Source organism: Kogia breviceps, chromosome X (genome assembly GCF_026419965.1).
Source record: "Kogia breviceps isolate mKogBre1 chromosome X, mKogBre1 haplotype 1, whole genome shotgun sequence".
Lineage (NCBI taxonomy): Eukaryota > Metazoa > Chordata > Mammalia > Artiodactyla > Physeteridae > Kogia > Kogia breviceps.
Genome location: NC_081330.1, coordinates 126,252,146 through 126,272,466, shown reverse-complemented (window position 1 = coordinate 126,272,466; position 20,321 = coordinate 126,252,146). Strand labels below are relative to the sequence as shown.

Genomic DNA, 20,321 nt, shown 5'->3' with positions numbered 1-20,321 from the left:
AAGCACTGAAGGAAGAGTATTATTATATACTTGCCCCTGGATTATATTTCAGAGGAGGCAAGAGGCACTGAGGACACATGGAGGATAATTCTTTTCGAGGAAGACCCAGACACAAAAAGCCCGCAGGACTCCAGGACAATACACAGTGGGGCAAAACCAAGATGAGCGAAATAAGTGGAATATTTATGCTCAAAGGCAAAACAAGCTCTTGGAATTACCTAAACCACTGTAGGGGAAGCTGACAAAGAGTGCAGCATTAGAATAGATCTTAAGCCATAGAGAGTTATGTTAATATGAAAAACAATGGGTCACAATAAAGAACATTCTTTTGACTTGTGACTGACACCTGTGCTGCTGAACGCTGCTGCTTTATCATTCTAAAGTATGCATAGGAAACGTCAGAGGACCCAGGTGACTTCTTCCAACTTGAGAGCCAACATATTCCCTCTGGAATCTTCCTTTTAAGAGTCTTAAATCAGAAACTATGTATGTGGTGATCTGTGCTAGAATAAAGGGCTATTTCATCAGCATATCTTCAGAGTGCAAGAGGAGACATTAACATCAGTTTGACTCTAAGTTGATGCTTTTTAGGAGAATGAGACAGCTGATTGAAAATAATTTTTAAATTGTTTTGTGATGCATTGGATGTAGTTGCATAATTGAGGCAGTAATCATTCATAGAATGAATAGACTTTTTTTTTTTTTTTAAGGAGCCAGGTCTCACCTTTCCTCCCTCACCTTGTAAATGACACTGACACCTCAGATTGCAAATTAAAGTGCCCCAGCACACAGTTCAAAATCTGAAAAAGGTAGTGCGGTGAAATGCTGATTAGACATAATGAGCACAGACTCTAGATCCTTCAGTGCAAAGAGACCTCTGCCGGAAACGGGTTGTCCTGAATACAGCTTTAAAAGGCAAATCGCTGAGCCATTTGTGTCTCAAAAAAGAAACAAACAAACAAACAAAAACCCCACATACAAGCATTAGTTAACTTACTAGGGTCTCACTGGGCATTTCAAGGCAAGTAACCCTGGCAAAACTAGAGAACGAGCCATCATAACGTTTCTAGAACGTGTGCCTGAGAAGGAACCTTAACGATTTTCTAACTCAGGCCCTCTTTTTTTCCAGCGCAGCAAAGTGAAACCGCAGAAGTTCGCAGCGAGCACAACGGCCCACCGCCGGCTGATCCCAGACCCCACTCTGCGCCCCGGGAACCAGTTGGGGGCAGATCTGGGACCTCTGCACCTACCACTCCTGTCCACCTCGACTCCTTCCGGGAAAACTTTCCCTTTTTTAATGTGGAGGGTGCCTTTTGGAGGACACGAATTCCAGACAGATAACTGTCTCCGCCTTATTATCAATGTTGATAATTCTTGTCTTAAGTTTCCGCCTGCTTCCCTCCAGTTTTGAAAGTTGGCACCCAGCGTGTCCAATCTCAATAGTGAAAATCATGTCAAGGAAAACTCAGTAAAGTAGCAGATGCCAAAACAACTACAAGGCTCCGCGTCAAAACGACACATCTTAGAAATGTTCAAAGGCTGGGGTAAACTAACAAGGACGCCTGCCGGCTTCCTGGAGGCAGCACTCCGAATCTTCAGAAGTAGTACTCATTCCTCAGAAACATCTTTATTTTCATTTTACTTTTTTTTTTCTTAAGTCTCTTCTCTTTCTCAAAAATAGACTCAGGCTCGAATCTGAATTTGGTCCGTGGGTCGCTAACCTTGAAAACTTGACTCCTTCTTTAAAGGAGGCAAATCCCACGAGCTTTTTGTCCGGTGTGTCCTGCGGTCCCCGGCGCCCCGCAGTGCCTGGCATACAGTAGGCCCCCAATAAATGTGGAATATTTGAGTCAACAGGGAGAAGAGAGGCCACCGACACAAGACCCCCTGCCACCTTCTTATATTAATCGGAAAATGTGCAACACTGTGTCCCGCTACAAACTCCCTGGGAGTTTGCCCCCTTTCCAAGGAGCAAACCCGCGGCATCCCAACCAGCCCTGCAGCATTTCTCCGGAGGGTCCACTGGCCACACGCTGCCGTCACCAAGCGGCCCTGCCTCCCGTCCAGATCTGTGTCGGTTCTTGCTGGGGATGGGTGGGCAAACCTGGGCGCAGCCCCGGGAGCCCCATTTCTCAGCCCTGGCCAGCGAGGCGGCGGCACGGCCCGGCCCCCGGCCCCCGGCCCCAAACGCAGTGACCACTGTGCGGGGCAAAGGACCACGGGCTGCGGGGATGGGGGCTCCCTTCGAAGGGACACCTGAGTTTCGGAGCAGATGACACTCGCGCTGACGCACGCGGCGCTCTTCACCCACACACCCCCCGTACACACCGAGGACCTCTGGGGAGCCACGGATCCTTTCAACCCCGCGCCGTCGCCTCCCAGGCCGGCCAAGTGGCGCCCCCTGTCGCCTCTGAGCGCGCCGGGACACTCACCGCGTAGTGCAGCTGCGGTTTCTCGCGGTACACCGGGTCCCCCATGTCGCCACTGGGGAGGAGCGGCGGGCTCTCGGGCGCAGCCTGGGGTCGTGGCGCCTCTCCGGGGTCCCCCTATTTTACCGCCATCCTGGGGCAGCCCCCGGACTCGAGCCCTGCTGCCTGTGCCCGGAGCGCGGTGCAAAGCGTCCCGGGCACCAGCGTCCCGCCGCAGAGCCGGCGGGGACAGGGAGGAGGCGACTGCGAAGGGGAAGGAGGAGGAGGAGGAGGAGGAGGGGAGGGAGGAGGAGGGAGAGGAGGAGGAGGGGGAGGGAGAGGCCGAGTCAGATTCGATGGGCGGGCATTTAATCCCTTCCGCTCCTGGCGGGCCCCAGTCGCGCCCGCCGCCGCCAGCCGTTGGGGGCTACAGCGACCGAGCGCGCCCACGACAGGTGTCAGGGCGGCCGGCGCCCCTAACTCCTTCCACCCCGCCCCTGCCCAGGCCCGTGGGCCCCGGGATGCCAGGGCTGGGGCTGCTAAAGCCTTCAACACCAGCGAGAGGGCGAGCTTGGGTTTCCAAGAAAGAGAGACTTTGACTAACTTTGAAGGTGGTGTGGGTCTGATGCAGAAAGAGGATTCGGAACCGGCCCGGCGAGGATGCAGTTTCAGTCTTTGGTCTTTGGAAAGCCTTCCTCTGGGAGAGTCTCAGTGGCGGGAACCGTAGGAGGGGGCAAGCGGAGAGGGACCAAGTAATGCTGCTCGAGGGAACTGCTGAGGAGGGGCTGCGGGGCTGGAGGCTTGCGGGGCCGGGCCCCTTTGGGCAAACTGAGTCTCAGAGGGCTTGCAGGACCTGGGCGTGTCTAGGGAACCGGGCTGGAAGGGGGAGCCCTGGAAAATCTGCCCGAACTCTGCTGGAACTGAGGACTAGGGGTACCAGGCTGGATGTGAGTTGGGGGCGGGGTGCTCAGAGCCCTCCTTTCTATGTCTTAGCAAATCGGGAAACAACACAGCAAGGATTTGGAAAGAGAAGAAACGTCCACTATTTGCAAATTCTGCCAGATAAACCAAATCATTTTAGCACACACTGGAGATTCACAACACCACCTAAAACTGGCCTCTGCTCCGCAATCCCCTCGTGGAAGCCTACACTTTAAAACATCGTGAAGAGTGCCAAGGTCCTCCCCCAGGCCTGATATTCTGTGATTTACCTGCAGCCTCTCACAAGCTGCATCCAGACAAAGGTAGGGTCTGGGGCCGGAAGTAGAGACTCCAGACCCTGTGAAATCAATCAATCCAAGCCCAAGAGGGGTGGCTATCAAGTGGAAGATGGATTTGTGGGTGGCTTGTGTCAATTCTTCGGGGTTCCACTATACTGGACTCCCTGGGTGGCCCTCCACCTGTTGGGGGGAGGGCTAGGAAAATAGGCTGCAGCCCCTGTGTTTGAGTCCTTACAATTTGGTTGGGCGAACCACCCACTGGCACAGAAGACTTTAAAACAGTTGGCAGCATAGTTGCAAACTGCAGTGAGAATGTGAAGCCAGGGGTGCAGGTATCCTAAAGAACCTACTACTAGATATCATGACAGTGCATCTGCCTGGAAAATTGTAAGATTATATCTACTAAAGCTGATCATATGCCTACCCTCTGACCCAGCAATTCCACTCCTAGATATATAGAGAAATGGGTGCCACTGGCCTTCTCATGTACAAGAATGTTCAAAATATCTTTAAGCAGAATGGCCAAAATGGAAAGAATCCAAATGTCCATCAACTGGTGCGTGATGAACCAACTGGTGCGTGAAGGGAATACATACTGCTTAGTGGTGAAAGGCAAATGCCACTGATAGACACAACAACGTGGAGTATTCTCACAAATGCTGTGTCCAGAGAAAGAAATCAGACTCAAAAGAGGACATACTATAAGATTCCATTTATTTATTATGGAGTTGAAATTCACATGTTGAACTGAAATAGGCAAGTGTGATCTATGGTGATAGAAGCCGCAATCATGATTACCAAGATGGGGAAGTGGTGGGATACACTGGGAAGGGGATACAAGGGAAACTTTTAGGGTTCTGGAGATGTTCTGTATCCTGATCTGTATGACAGCTACCCAAGCACACCCATATGTAAAAATTCACTGAGTGGTACATTTCAGATTTGTGTAATTTACACCCTTCACTATGTGTATTTTACACTGCAATAACATAAAAATAAATTTAAACTCAACCCCCTGCCAAAACCAGGAACTTCCAGCCAGAGTGCTACCTGTCTTAACAGAGAGTCAATTTCACCATTTGCCCAAGTCTCCTTCTCCCTGCAGGCTGCCTTGCGCAGATCACCTTTTCCTCTGCGAAGTGGGAGAGAACCCACTCACCTTGGAGGCCCTCCCTGCTCCCCAACACGTCCAGGCAGAGCTGGAGAAACAACACACTAAAGTCTGCTCTTCACTTTCACTCTGCTCTGCTGCTGAAAGCAACCTTTAGAGCTATGTCCTCAAAGACCCTCAGAATGAGGTACAGAACCAGCACAGCATCCTTAAGAGAATGCAGCTGTTCTGCCCATTTTGGGATTGGGTTGTTTGGTTTTTTGTTATTGAGCTGCCTGAGTTGCTTATAAATTTGGGAGATTAATCCTTTGTCAGTTGCTTCATTTGCAACTATTTTCTTCCATTCTGAGGGTTGTCTTTTGGTCTTGTTTATGGTATCCTTTGCTGTGCAAAAGCTTTTAAGTTTCATTAGATCCCATTTGTTTATTTTTGTTTTTATTTCCATTTCTCTAGGAGATGGGTCAAAAAGGATCTTGCTGTGATTTATGTCATAGAGTGTTCTGCCTATGTTTTCCTCTAAGAGTTTGATAGTGTCTGGCCTTACATTTAGGTCTTTAACCCATTTTGAGTTTATTTTTGTGTGTGGTGTTAGGGAGTGTTCTAATTTCATACTTTTACAGGTAGCTGTCCAGTTTTCCCAGCATCACTTATTGAAGAGGCTGTCTTTTCTCCACTGTATATCCTTCCCTCCTTTATCAAAGATAAGGTGACCATATGTGTGTGGGTTTATCTCTGGGCTTTCTATCCTGTTCCATTGATCTATATTTCTAAATAGACATTTCTCCAAAGAAGATATACAGATTGCCAACAAACACATGAAAGAATGCTCAACATCATTAATCATTAGAGAAATGCAAATCAAAACTACAATGAGGTATCACCTCCCACCGGTCAGATTGGCCATCATCAAAAACTCTAGAAACAATAAATGCTGGAGAGGGTGTGGAGAAAAGGGAACCCTCTTGCACTGCTGGTGGGAATGTAAACTGATACAGCCACTACGGAGAACAGTATGGAGGTTCCTTAAAAAACTACAAATAGAACTACCATATGACCCCGCAATCCCACTACTGGGCATATACCCTGAGAAAACCATAATTCAAAAAGAGTCATGTACCAAAATGTTCCTTGCAGCTCTATTTACGATAGCCAGGACATGGAAGCAACCTAAGTGTCCATCGACAGATGAATGGATAAAGAAGATGTGGCACATATATACATTGGAATATGACTCAGCCATAAAAAGAAATGAAACTGAGTTATTTGTAATGAGGTGGATAGACCTGGAGTCTGTCATACAGAGTGAAGTAAGTCAGAAGGAGAAAAACAAATACCGTATGCTAACACATATATATGGAATCTAAGAAAAAAAAATTGTCATGAAGAGATTAGTGGTAGGACGGGAATAAAACACAGACCTACTAGAGCACGGACTTGAGGATATGGGGAGGGGGAAGGGTAAGCTGTGACGAAGTGAGAGAGTGGCAGGGACGTATGCACACTACCAAATGTAAATTAGATAGCTAGGGGGAAGCTGCCGCATAGCACAGGGAGTTCACCTCTGTGCTCTGTGACCACCTAGAGGGGTGGGATAGGGAGGGTGGGAGGGAGGGTGATGCAAGAGGGAAGAGATATGGGAACATAGGTATATGTATAACTGATTCACTTTGTTGTAAAGGAGAAACTAACACACTGTTGTAAAACAGTTATACTCAAATAAAGATGTTAAAAAAAAAAAAAAGAGAGAATGCAGCTGGAGCAGCCAAAGGAGGGCGTGCACACACAAAGGCCCCCATTTCGGGACTGCTTCCTGCTGCTCTATTTAGAAAGAGGAACTCTCCAGCCTTAGGAGAGTTCCTCTGGCATACCTGCCATTAAGCCCTCAAAGCTTAAAAATCCCCTTTCCTACAAAAACTATTCCATTATTAATATACATAAACAATACAAGGCGGGTCCGTGGATTTAAAAAAACCTTATACATAATCCTTTGATCATTACCCTTGAGTATGTCACCCCCATGTTAAAATTGGGTCATCTTAGATTTTGGTTTGTTTGTATTCTGCCTTTGAAAATTTTATTAAGTCACTAAACGGCATTACTGTAAGCCAAAAATAATGCATCGTTCCCAACCTGTGCACTTATACTTTAGGAATGACTACTGCCTGCTGGCAGCTTTCTTGCTAAATTGTCATTGCTAAGTTGGAGTTAAATTTTCCAGTGCGATAGGGTTGTTTTTTCTGTGTTTGAAAGGTTTGAGGAGATAGGACAAAGCATTTAAGTGAAGAAGTCATCAGTTCAGGCTGTACGACCCTTCAATTCATCTCCGAGTGAGTCACACACCTCTTCAGTGCTCAGTGCATTTGTTCAAGACTTGATAAGGGATCTAGAAGATTGTGCAGAACTCTAAGAGGTCCGTTAAGTCTTAAACAATTTAGTCAGATGATATCGCTTATATGTGGAGTCTTAAAATAATGATACAAATGAAGTTATTTACAAAACAGAAATAGAGTCACAGGCATAGAAGACAAACTTATGGTTACCAAAGAGGAAAGAGGGTGTAAATGAGGAATTGGGGATTGACAGATACACGCTACTATACAGAAAAGAGATAAACAAGGTCCTACTGTACAGCACAGGGAACTATATTTAATATCTTGTAATAACCTATAATATAAAAGAATCTGAAAAAGAATATGTATGTATGTATATACATGTATAACTGAATCACTTTGCTTACCCCGAAACTTTGTAAATCAACTATACTTCAATAAAAAAAAATCTTAAACAATTTGAATTCCACACATTATTTTTATTTGAATCTATTTCAGCGTATATTTTAAACACCACTCTAATAACAATTTTTTTTTGTACAACTCTGCTTCCAAGTATCCTTCCCATGTTATTTAAGTATTCACTAGGTTACTTATTCAATAAATATTTTTAAGTGCATACAATTGCAGGTATTGTGCTAGGTCATTTAAACTATGCATTAAATGGCAGGGGGTTTTGCAATTCAGATGTGACCTTTTGGGGTGCTGGAGGGAGAGCACATAAAAGAGAGCACATAAAACCTCACTTCAGAAAAGGTTGAAGTTCACATCATTTACTGGTTAGGTTAAGAGCCTGCTTGGCTAATGTTCTCTTTTGGTTAGTCATTTTTAAAAAAATAAATTTCTCTGATGTTTATAATTTCCCCCAGAGAGGACTCAAAAATAATCTCTAGGAGTTCCTCTACTAGCATCACTTTTAAGAGAAAATATGTCACGCTAACAGTGGCATTTCCATGACTTCCTGTCCCCAAATATTACAGCACTTCCAGTACTGAAGGCTGCCCTTGCTGTCAGGGCATTTAAATTAAAATCCCTGTTTGTATTTACTCTGCCTGCCTATAAGCTGAGTTAATATTTTCCACATTTTGTGCCAAGCCGAGGGTGATTAGTTTTTTTTAAGGAAAACTTTACCTAAATCCGTGGAAGCAATCCAACTTCAGGGTGTAGGAGGAGCTGAAGGCCCATGTGAGAACTAAAACGCACTGAGATCAGAGGACGAGGCCCTTCTTGCACACCCAGCCCTGTCACTGTTGACAGAGTGGCTATGGGACCCTCTTGGATGGGGAACCTCTTCCCCCAAACCCACCTCCTATACTCTTCCATCCTATTATCTTGTCAACCCACCTCCAAGAGTATTTTTAAATTTTTGAAACGGGAAAGTTGATAACATACAATGTGCAGCTAAATGAATTACTGCAAAACATACACCCATCTAACCATCACCAAGGTCAAGGAATAGAATATTGCTAGTGTCCCTCAGTTGCATTATAACAGCCTCTCCCGCGACCCCAACCCAGGGGCAGACACGGCCCTGTCTTTATAGACTTCACTTATTTGCTTCCCTTTTCTAACAGGGTTTCTCCATCTCAGCACTATTGATACTCGGGGACAGATAATTCTTCTCCCCGCGCCCCCCTCAGCTTTACTGAGCTATAATTGACATATAGCATTGTAAAAGTTTAAGGTGTACAGTGTGATAATTTGATACACATACATATTGTGAAATGATCATCATAATAAGATTAGTTAATACCTCCATCACTTCACATAGTGAACATTTTTGTGTGTGTGATGAGAATATTTAAGATCTACCCTCTTAGCAACTTTCAAGTGTACAATACAGTAATGTTAACTATACTCACCATGCTGCACATTAGACCTCGCGGAATCTGTTTATTTCATAACTGGAAGTTTTTACCCTTTGACAAACGTCTCCTCATTACCCCACCCCCAGTCCCTGGTAACTACCAATCTGTTCTTTATTTCTGGGTTCAGCTTCTTTAGATTCCACACGTCAGTGAGATCAGACAGTATTTGTCTTTCTCTGTCTGACTTATTTCACGTAGCATAATTCCTTCAAGGTCTATTAATGTTGTCTCAAATGGTAGGATTATTTATGGCTGAATAATGTTCCACTGTACATATATACACCACATTTTCTTTATCCAATCATCCACAGATGGACACTTAGGTTGTTTCCATATCTTGGCTATTGTGACTAATGCTGCACTGAACATGGGAATGCAGACGTCTCTTGGGGATCCTGATTTCAGTTCTTTTGGATACATACCAAGAAGTGGGATTGCTGGATCATGTGGTAGTTCTATTTTTAATTCTAAATTTTTGAGGAACCTTCATAATGCTTTCTATAATGGCTGTGCCAATTTACATTCCCAGCAACAGTGTATAAGTGTTCCTTTTTCTCCACATTCCTGCCAACACTTGTTACCTCTTGTCTTTCTGATAATAGCTATCCTAACAGGTGTCAGGTGATATCTCATTATGGTTCTTATTTGCATTTCCCTGATGATTAGTGATGCTGACCACCTTTTCAAATACCCGTTGGCCATTTGTATGTCTTCTTTGGAAAAATGTCTATCCAGGCCCTTTGCCCATTTAAAAAAATTTTTTTAACACCTTTACTGGAACATAATTGCTTTACAATGGTGTGTTCGTTTCTGCTTTATAACAAAGTGAATCAGCTATATGTATACATATGTTCCCATATCCCCTTCCTCCTGCGTCTCCCTCCCACCCTCCCTATCCCACCCCTCTAGGTGGTCACAAAGCACCGAGCTGATCTCCCCATGCTATGCGGCTGCTTCCCACTAGCTGTCTATTTTACAATTGGTAGTATATACAAGTCCGTGCCACTCTCTCACTTCGTCCCAGCTTACGCTTCCCCCTCCCCATATCCTCAAGTCCATGCTCTAGTAGGTCTGTGTCTTTATTGCCTTCTTACCCCTAGGCTCTTCATGACATTTTTTTTCTTAGATTCCATATATGTGCATTAGCATACGGTATTTGCTTTTCTCCTTCTGACTTACTTCACTCTGTATGACAGACTCCAGGTCCATCCACCTCACTACAAATAACTCAGTTTTGTTTCTTTTTATGGCTGAGTAACATCCCATTGTATATATGTGCCACATCTTCTTTATCCATTCATCTGTTGATGGACACTTAGGTTGCTTCCATGTCCTGGCTATTGTAAATAGAGCTGCAGTGAACACTGTGGTACATGACTCTTTGAATTATGGTTTTCTCAGGGTAAACCCCCCAGTAATGGGATTGCCGGGTCGTATGGGAGTTCTGTTTGTAGTTTTTTAAGGACCCTCCATGCTGTTCTCCATAGTGGCTATTATTAATTTACATTCCCACCAACAATCTTTGCCCATTTTTTAATCAGATAATTTGGTTTTCTGCTATTGAGTTGTATGAGTTCCTTATATATTTTGGATATTAACCCCTTATCAGATATATGGTTTGCAAGTATTTTCTCCCATCCTTTAGATTTCCTTTTCATTTTGTTGATTGTTTCTTTTGCTGTGCAGAAGCTTTTTTGTTTTTTGAAGTCCCGATAGTTTATTTTTGCTTTTGTTGCTTGTGATTTTGGTGTCATACCAATAATTCTTTGTTGTGGAGGCAGTTTCCTACGCATCATAGGATGTTTAGCAGCATCCCTGGCTTCTACCCACTAGATGTAAGTATTATCTCCTTCCCCCAATTGTGGCAACCAAAAGTATCTCTAGACATTGACAAATGTCCCCTGGGGGTGGGGAGGCAAGTTCACCCCTGTTTGAGAACCACTGCTTTTTAGGAAGTTATGTATCCACAAATCTTAGAGCTTAGTGTTGCCTGCTTTCTAACTTCATATAAATGGATTCATAAGTATGTTTTTATTACATCTGGCTTCTTTACTCAACATTGTGTTTCTAAGGTTCTTCTATGTTATCATATGTAGCTGTAATTTGTTCATTCCCATTGCTGTCTAGTATTCCATTGTATGTGTTTACCAATATTTATCCTTTCAACTACTGGTAGACGTTTGCACCCTTTCCAGTTTTGGACTACTGAAAACCACACTGCTTGAACATCATTATACATATCTCCTTGTACACAGGTGCCTGCATTTGTATACGGTGCAAGCCTAGAAACAGAATTGCTGGGTCATAGGCATGCATATCTTCCACTTTACTGGACAATGCCCAACCGTTTTCCAAACTGATTGTACCAATTAGAATCTTTATTTACACTATAGTATAAATAGACTGAACATAGTTTATATAAAGGCTGAACATAGTTTAGAATTGTCTCTCTGCTAGGTTTTTTCACGGGGCTACAAAGGTAAAATTCAGGAAATCAAACTGCAGGATCAGGAAGGAGAGATGGGGAAGAAACTTAAGGTCCTCCTTGTCCAAAATCATATCTCTTATAAGTGAAGAAAGACCTACCAGCCCTGCTAGGGTCATAGCATTGGGAATACCACTGCTGAGTCCGTCCACACGTATGGGTAAGAAGAGTGGATACATCAGTTATGCTTCTGAGGGAGGACATATTTTTAGGCAGAAGTCCAGCGTATAGTGTTGGGGAGGGGCGAATCTCGGCAAACTGTAAACGTAAGTGCCCCTTAAGGAATTACCATTTTGTCCTACATCCACAGTGCACTCCCCCGCTTCCTTTTAACCTTAACAGAGATACGGGGATGGGATGGATCCAAGGAAGAATGAAGCGCCCCATTCCTTTCACCAGGTATATTAGAGAGAGAGAACCCCCAGCCTGAAGACACAGCTGGTCCAATGACCAATGACTGAGGCATTCTTATGGGTCCCAAGAATGGTGCCCGGTGCTGTGGTGACATAGAACAGAGAAGAGAGTATCACCTAGAACTCCTGCCCTCAGCCTTGATCCCTACTATAAAGAATATCAAGAAGGAAGACATCAACAATTAGAACTGAGAATCTGATGATCTATGGATGCAGGGAAAGAAGGTGAGGGAGGCAGGGTGAGAATAAAGTGACCATTACAGTAGGTTCAGTTTAGCAGCACTGGTTTGTCCTTTTCTTGCCATTTTGATATCTTCACTGAAGAACTGCTACTCAGTGCCTTGGAGCCAAGGAGAGTGCCCTACAAAAGTATCCACAGAGAGATGTTTCTAAAATAATTTTTCTATTTCAGGCTCATTAGGCAAAAAAGCAGAGACTGTATTCCCTCTAGTTACGATTTCCCAAGAAACAGTTGGAGAATCAAGAAACTACTTTTCATCATCTCCATAATCTAATGTTAGCCTATTGCCTCCACTCAGCCACTTACAACCCCATTTCCTCTGCGTGGTGTTGCGAGCGAGTAAAGCCTGTGCAACAGTCGTGACACCACCGATGCTGCAGGTGCTGCAATGATTATCTGGAATGATAACGATTCCACTAATCACTAAGCACCTATGTCACTGGCCCTTTGTCCAACTAGATGCTTTGCAAACAGCAAATCTGGGTCCTCGGAATAACTGTGTGAGGAAACTATGATTATCTCCATTCTATTCATGAGGGTAATTCACTTGTTTTGCACAGATGGTAAATGGTGAAGTTGAGGTGTAAATGAAGTTGGGTCCAAATCTCTTTGCAGGCCATTCCAGTATGTTTCAAAGTAGAGACTCTTTCATTAGATCGCTGTGGTGCCTTCTTATGAAAGGGGCAGGGCAGACACTGCCAGGGCCCCACCCATATCTCCTAGGCCGGCGGTTCTCAATGGGCACAATTTTCCCCCAAGAGGACACCTGGCAATGTCTGGAGAGATTTTTTACTGTCACAGCTGTGTGGGGGGGTGCCATGTGTATCTAGTGGGCAGAAGCAAGGGCTGCTGCTAAACACCCTACAGTGCACAGGACAGCCTCCCGCAACAAAGAACTATCCTGCCTAAAATGTCAAGAGTACAGGCGTTGAGAAACAAACTCTTTGTAGACATAAGAGGGTCACCTTCAATAATTTCCACTTAGGAGTGCAACTCACACCAGCAACACATTTTCCTTTAGTGGAGTGGGTCTTGCGCCAAGGAAGGAAACAAGGAGAAATTCCCCCAGAGCAGAATGGTAGGGTCGAGCTTTGGAACCTACACGCAGGTGGGTTTGCGCCCAACATAGCAGGTCAAGAGGCTGGCAGAGAGTGTGAAAACTGGCCATTGGTGTGATCAACACTAGTAGCTACGGAGTCATTTGGGGCACTTGACTAGTCACCCAAGGAAACCACTGTTATATCCTCCAAAACCCATGGTTTTGGAGGCTCAGCAGTGTTTGAATGATGACACCTGACATTACTCTAGTGCCTGGAGCACTGCAAGCCATTTCACATGTAACAGTTCTCCCCTCCCCCAATTAATCTATTTTGTGATTATGATTTCCATTTTTTATAGGGAGCAGAACATATAAGGCAAATGTTAAGAATTTGTTGTCAGGGGTGTAATAAAATGAGAATGAAACAGAGTGCCTTTTGCTTGCCAAGTCACTTAACCTATCTGTATCCCATTAATCCACCAAATAGAGAGCATGGGCCAGAGAGTTCCAGATCCCCAAGGAATGCTTGGCATATAAAGGTCAAACATCAACAGCTCAGCAAGGCCTTCTTTGCCTTGCAGTGCAATGGAACCAAGCCTAATTTCTTGACTCTTTTTCTCTGGGACCATGCTGTATGAAAGTGGTTCTCAACCAGCGGTAATGTTGTCTGCCAGAGGACATCTGCCAGTGTCCGCAGACACACTAGGGGATGATGGGCTATTTGTACTTTGTAGGTAGTGGCTAGGGATGCTGCTAAACATTCCACAGTGAACAAGCTAATCCCTATATCCCCCCAACACACACACATACATAACAAAGAATGATCTGGCCCCAAAGGTCAAGAGTGCCAAGGTTGAGAAACCCTATTTTATGGAAAAAAATTGTTCTTCTAGTCAAAATAATCCTCATATATCAGAATCTAAGCATCCCACTAGGACTTTGGCCTATTTCAGCTTTGGTTGCCATAATTCTTCACATGCATACACACCACATACTGTAGGATTCCATTTACACAAAATGTCCAGAATGGGAAAATCCACAGGGACCAAAAGTAGATCCATGGTTGTGTAGGGCTGGGGAGTTGAGGAGGTGACAGCTAAAGGGTATAAGATTTCTTTTTGGGGTGATGACAGCGCTCTAAAATTAATTGTGGGGATGGCTGCACGACTCTGAGTATAAGGAAAACCAATGAATTATTCACTTTAAATGCGTGAATTGTATGAAATGTGAATTCTACCTCCATAAAAGCTGCGAAGCAGAGAGACAGAGAGAGAGAGAGAGAGAGAGTAAGGAGGGAGGGAGGGAAGGAGGGAAGGAAGGAGAGAAGGAAGGTCTTTATGATAAATTGAGCAGTGCAAGAGAAGGAGGCGGCTATCCTGGGGAGTGCTGATGTCTTCTTCCTGGCAATTGTTAGGAATACCATCAGCTAGACAGGCGGCACACTATATAAGGAATTTCACTAAAGGGCCTGTAACTCTAAAATGTCAGAGCTAATGTTTTACCTCTTTCCTGTTTCCCTGACTACAACACGTGTGGCTCAAGGCTAAAGACTGGCTTCTACTTATGCATTCAGTCCCTTCTCTCACTCACTCCTTCAAGGCCAACTGAAGGCCTTGTGCTATTTCTCTCTCTCAATAATACAGTCGCTTCTTGCCTTAGGTAGAGCTCTTCAGAAACAGAGACTAAGATAAGGATTCATGGGCAAGTGATTTATCAGGGACATGTTCCCAGGAGTGACTGGTAAGGGGTAAGCGTGACAGGGCAGGAAAGGCGAGGAAGCCAAGTAATGGTGTGAGTTCTGGCAGAGTCTCAGTCTCAGCCTGATGCTGAGAGGAGCTCTGGAGTTGCCCCGCCTCAAGCCAAAGGAGTTCACCTTAAAAATTCTCACAGCCACCAGCCATGGGCTATGGGAGGCCCCAGGGTGATGTAAACTTCCAGGCACTTCTTGTTCTTTGTGGGTACAGGGAAACTGCTCAAGAACCCCAAGGGAAATGCTCTGAAGACGCTCACAGATATTGGTCATTAGAAGCAAACCACACAGAAGCTGGGGAATGGAACTGACACACAGAACTGGTCAAGATCTGAGATATTCTGGGCAGAGTACCAACAGCAAGAGTCCACTACACTTTTTGCTTGAAAACTTGTTAAGCTCTAAAGGCTGTTTATGACTGTTTCTGTGTCCAGATATCCTGAGCAGGGTAGAAGCTTGCAGCCCCCAGATGTGTTTCCAGCAAGGTGAGGTATGAATTGATCTTCCAAGACTCTACACTACAGCTTATCCCCTTCCTTGCTGATAAATGCTTTATCTGGCATCTTTGCCCACACTGGACCTATTTCATGTCATAGGCTGACAAGCTTCTGAAGTGCTTAATCTGCCCACAAGCACTACGGGGAATTTCTCAGCAGCTTTAGCATCTCCAGCGGTCATTTAGCCACGGACTTTAAGTTTGCGTAGATTCCAAAAGCTGCAAACCCGTGGAACCATCCACAACTAGGTTACTTTACTTACTGGATTTATTTCCTTCCCCTGGATTATCATAAACAGGTCTAACATGGAAACAACCTAAATGTCCATCAACAGGTGAATGGATAAAGTACGTACACACACACACACACACACACACACACACACACACACACACACACTGGAATATTACTTAACCATAAAAAAGAATGAAATAATGCCATTTGCAGCAACATGGATGGACTTAAAGATTATCATACTAAGTGAAGTAAGCCAGACAGAGAACAATAAATGCCATATGATATCACTTATATGTGGAATCTAAAATATGACACAAATCAACCTAACTACAAAACAGAAACAGACTCACAGACATAAAGAACAGCCTTGTGGTGGCCAAGGGGAAGGGAGGTTGGGGGAGGGATGGAGTGGGAGGTTGGGATTAGCAGATGTAAGCCATTATGTAGAGAATGGATAAACAACAAGGTCCTACTGTAGAGCACAGGGAACTATATTCAATATCCTGTGATAAACCATAAGGGAAAAGAATATGAAAAAGAATGTGTGTGTGTGTGTGTGTGTGTGTGTATATATATATCTGAATCACTTTGCTGTACAGCAGAAGTTAACACAATGTTGTAAATCAACTATACTTCAACAAAAAAAATAGGTCTAAGATGTTGATCCTCACACAGTTAAATTTTTCTCTGCTTCATCAATCATTTTATGACATCATTTGTTGATTACCATCTTTTTTCTGGGGATTAAATTAGTACGCAAGTGTGTGTGTGTGTGTGTGTGTGTGTGTGTGTGTGTGTAGCAGTTAGAACCGTACTGGGCATATATAAGCTCTATATCAATTTTTGCTATTATCACATAGGTACAGAACTCTCAGGTTGCATGATGAGGTCTTTGTCCTCAAAACTATTCTTCCTGCCAAGGGACTTGCAACAATTTTTCTGACCTACTTGGATTTTGAAAAATTGTTTCTATCTTGCCTTCCTTTCTGCTACTTCCTTTTTTTTAAAATGTATTTATTTATTTACTTGGCTGCGTTGGGTCTTCGTTGCTGTTCACAGGCTTTCCCTCATTGCAGCGAGCAGGGGCTACTCTTTGATGTGGTGCGAGGTCTTCTTATTGTGGTGGTTTCTCTTGTTGCGGAACCCGGGCTCTAGGCGTGAGGACGTCAGTAGTTGTGGCACACGGGCTCAGTAGTTGTGGCTCGCGGGCTCTAGAGCGCAGGCTCAGTAGTTGTGACGCACAGGCTTAGTTGCTCCGCAGCACGTGGGATCTTCCTGGACTAAGGATTGAACCCGTGTCCCCTGCATTAGCAGGCGGGTTCTTAACCACTGCACCACCAAGGAAGTCCTCTGCTACTTCTTACTAGCACCAAGGAAGTCCTCTGCTACTTCTTACTAGCATTTTCTCCCTCATTTCCTCTGAGGTTATCATACAAGATGGAGTTAACGGCACATCTCCTCAGCACCAAACAGAAGTACTGTAAATATTAGGTAAACTGAAAAACAAGGGGGGAAAAAAAGCAGAAACAGCGAGTTCCCAGAACCTCTTAACGCATGTTCTGACAGTTAGGAGAGAGCCAGAGGGCTTTACTCCAGAGTATGGTTTTGTTTGTATTTATGAAAGTGTACAAGTTGAAATTCCATAAATGAGGAGCTTCTATACCACTTTCTATTGCTAATATTTTCTTTTCCTCTGAAGTCTGTCCCCAGGATTTCAGTTCATGATGAGCACTTAATATATGCAGGATAACTGATTGTTAGAAAGTGCTACAGGGGCCCAAAGCATTCTAGCAGGGGCATAAAGCATTCGAGAAAAATCCAGGAAAATATCAAAGGTGAAAAACGATCACTCATATAATTTACAAAAAACCTGAAAATGAAAGCATGTTGTACTTCAACTTTGTTTTGTTTTGTTTGTTCTAAAAGAACAAATGAGGAGAGATGTTTGTCTCAGATCTGGCATAGGAGTAAGAATGGTTTTTACATTTCTAAATGGTTGAAAGAAAAATCAACAGAATGATTTTTCATGACATGCAAATTACGTGAAATTCACATTTCAGCATCCGTACATAGAGTCTTACTGGAGCACAGTCACGTCTGTTCAGGTATGTATCTGTCTATGGCTGCTTTCAACAGCCTAAAATATCTGGTCTCTTGCAGAAAATGTTCACTGACCCCCGATTTAGAAAACTAACATAGCACTTTATTTTGTTTGATTTTTTTTTTCTACTTTTGGATTTCATCTTCTCCCTCCTGGAGGAGTTCTATAGGTCCAAAGGAAAAAAATATATCTTCCATATATTCGTTTCTATTAACATCTCAATTATTTTGTTTCATTTATAGACTTGAAACAGACAGAAAACTGGCCTAAGATAAAGCAGCCTGTTTAGGGCAGGCAGACTTCCGAACTGGATTCTGTTTTCCCACATATCTAAGCTTTTAGAGACAGACCTATGTTATTTCTAGAAGTCTCAGGTAAATGTATGTGGGATTCATTTGGGCTGTACAAGGCAGCCCCACCCCCATTTCTTCTAGAGCAATATAAATCATAACCAAAAGCCAACACGCCCTTGTTGTGTTTGTATGCACTAGTCTCAAATCATTTGTCAAAGTATTTCTTTCTCATTGATTGGTGTTTTCTGAGTCTCATCGAAAGGAAAGCTTTCCCTGTGCCCTCAGCTTGCAAGTGCAAGCCTGCTTTTGGACACGTGCTGTTCCTCGGTATCCATCACTCCAAATCTGAATGGAGTTTGCACGCATCTACACTGGATTCAATTACACAGCATGCCATGTGCTCTGAGACCAGAAAAGCAGAAGATTCTAGAACATCCATGTCTATATTTGGCCCTTAGAGTCTGACGATTTTGTCCTGTCTTAAAAACCTTATGTCATCCCGAGGAAGCAAACTTGAATTTTTATTTATTTTTATGGCATCAACTTTTCAACAGGCTGTGACTTCTAAGTCGTGCCATACTGTATAGACAAATGTGTGTATATAAAATTTCCAGACTGGTCGAGATTCTGGAAGGTATTCAGAAATTCAACCCTTTTTCTACAACTAGCATCATGCACAGAGCGTCCTCTCCACATTCTGAACATCCCCAAGTGCGGCCATCCTCCTTCCTGGCTCCTTGCCAGGGTAGATGCCCTTTGAAACTCTAAGTCACATACTGAATATGAGTCCTTTGTTTTCAAGGGGTAAACTCCCTCCACCTGTGACACACTTCTTTCTCCATCACATCCACCAGTTCCCTCCCCCCACACCTTCCATTTCACCTTTGCCTGTATAACTCCCACTAGCCTCTCTAGATTTCCTGGACCTTACAAACCCACCTCACCACCCTGCAATAGGAGGCTCTGCTAGCCTTCTGGTCATACCTCTGTTACAGTGACCATCTTTTCTGTTTCCTCTTGAAACACTGCTCTCGTCGAAGACAGGAACATGGAAGTTATTTCCTTAATGAGAAACCCCCTCGGAAGCAGCAGTAACCCAAATACTGGGACCAAAGCCGTTGCGCGGGTGACTCTTTCCCTTGTAACGGCCAGATCTTAATTTCCACAAAAATGCAGTTTTGCAGAAGCTGCAGTTATGCAGTTTCTCTGGGCTTTCTCGTAAACTGTTAATTGGATTTTTTTCCAAAAAATTATTCTTTGAGGTGCTACACCAGACCTGGGAAGCTGCATCAGGATAATCGAAATCTTCAGAAAATCTTACAAGCAGTTAGCTCCAGTTCTTCCTCATCACTTGCAGGGTTTTTTTTCTTTCCTTTAGGGGGTGGTAATTTTTTAAATGTCCTGAATGTCTACACATATGTATTCAAATATATATACACACATATATGTGATTTTATATATATTTATACACACACATACATAGTCTCAAGTCTCTGTAAGATACATAAAAATGATGTCTTTTTAAATGAAAGATTTTGGATAATTATGAGATATGAAAAGAAGTACATCTTATGTACGTGCAAGAACCTTTAGATTGAATCTCTAGATTTATTTACAATTATTCAATTATTTAAATAATTTATATACCGGGCTTCCCTGGTGGCGCAGTGGTTAAGAATCCACCTGCCAGTGCAGGGGACACGGGTTTGAGCCCTGGTCCGGGAAGATCCCACATGCCGCACGGAGCAACAAAGGCCGTGCGCCACAACTCCTGAGCCTGCGCTCTAGAGCCCGCGAGCCACAGCTACTGAGCCCGGGTGCCACAACTACTGAAGCCTACACACCTAGAGCCCGTGCTCCACAACAAGAGAAGCCACCGCAATGAGAAGCCCGCGCACCGCAACGAAGAGTAGCCCCCGCTCGCCGCAACTAGAGAAAGCCCGCGCGCAGCAACAAAGACCCAATGCAACCAAAAATAATTAATTAATTTAAAAATAATGATTTATATACAAATATTCAATTCTTTAAATAGTTTATAGCAGCGCCTTTTGTAAAAAAAAAACACGTATGGCTATCAATTACTCTAATGCTTCGATTATTACATCCCTTTTATTCATTTTTAGCATTTAATATTCTCCTTTCTTTTATAGTTTCTCACTTGCATCCATGGGAGGGAACAAACTTAACTCAATGTATCAGCGAAAAGTTTGGGTAATTCTTTAAAAAGACCTGGCTATTTCTTGTATAGTTCTTTTTTTTTTTTTTTTTTTTTTTTTTTTTTTGTGGTACGCGGACCTCTCACCGTTGTGGCCTCTCCCGTTGCGGAGC

At 43.8% G+C, this 20,321-nt stretch overlaps 1 protein-coding gene across 4 annotated transcripts in view; it reads right to left on the bottom strand.

Annotated features, from left to right (window-relative positions):
* ARHGAP6 (Rho GTPase activating protein 6) overlaps positions 1-20,321 on the bottom strand; it is a 493,354-nt gene that overhangs the window by 267,321 nt on the left and 205,712 nt on the right. Inside the window, exon 1 of one of the 4 annotated variants that reach the window (XM_059050087.2) lies at positions 2,433-2,987. The exons of 2 other annotated variants lie outside the window; for them this stretch is intronic. In XM_059050087.2, coding sequence (XP_058906070.1) covers positions 2,433-2,477 — 45 coding nt within the window. In that variant the 5' untranslated portion in view covers positions 2,478-2,987. Of the gene's footprint in view, positions 1-2,432; positions 2,988-20,321 lie in introns of those variants that run through there. One more of the 4 variants, XM_067023541.1, reaches the window with a different exon arrangement.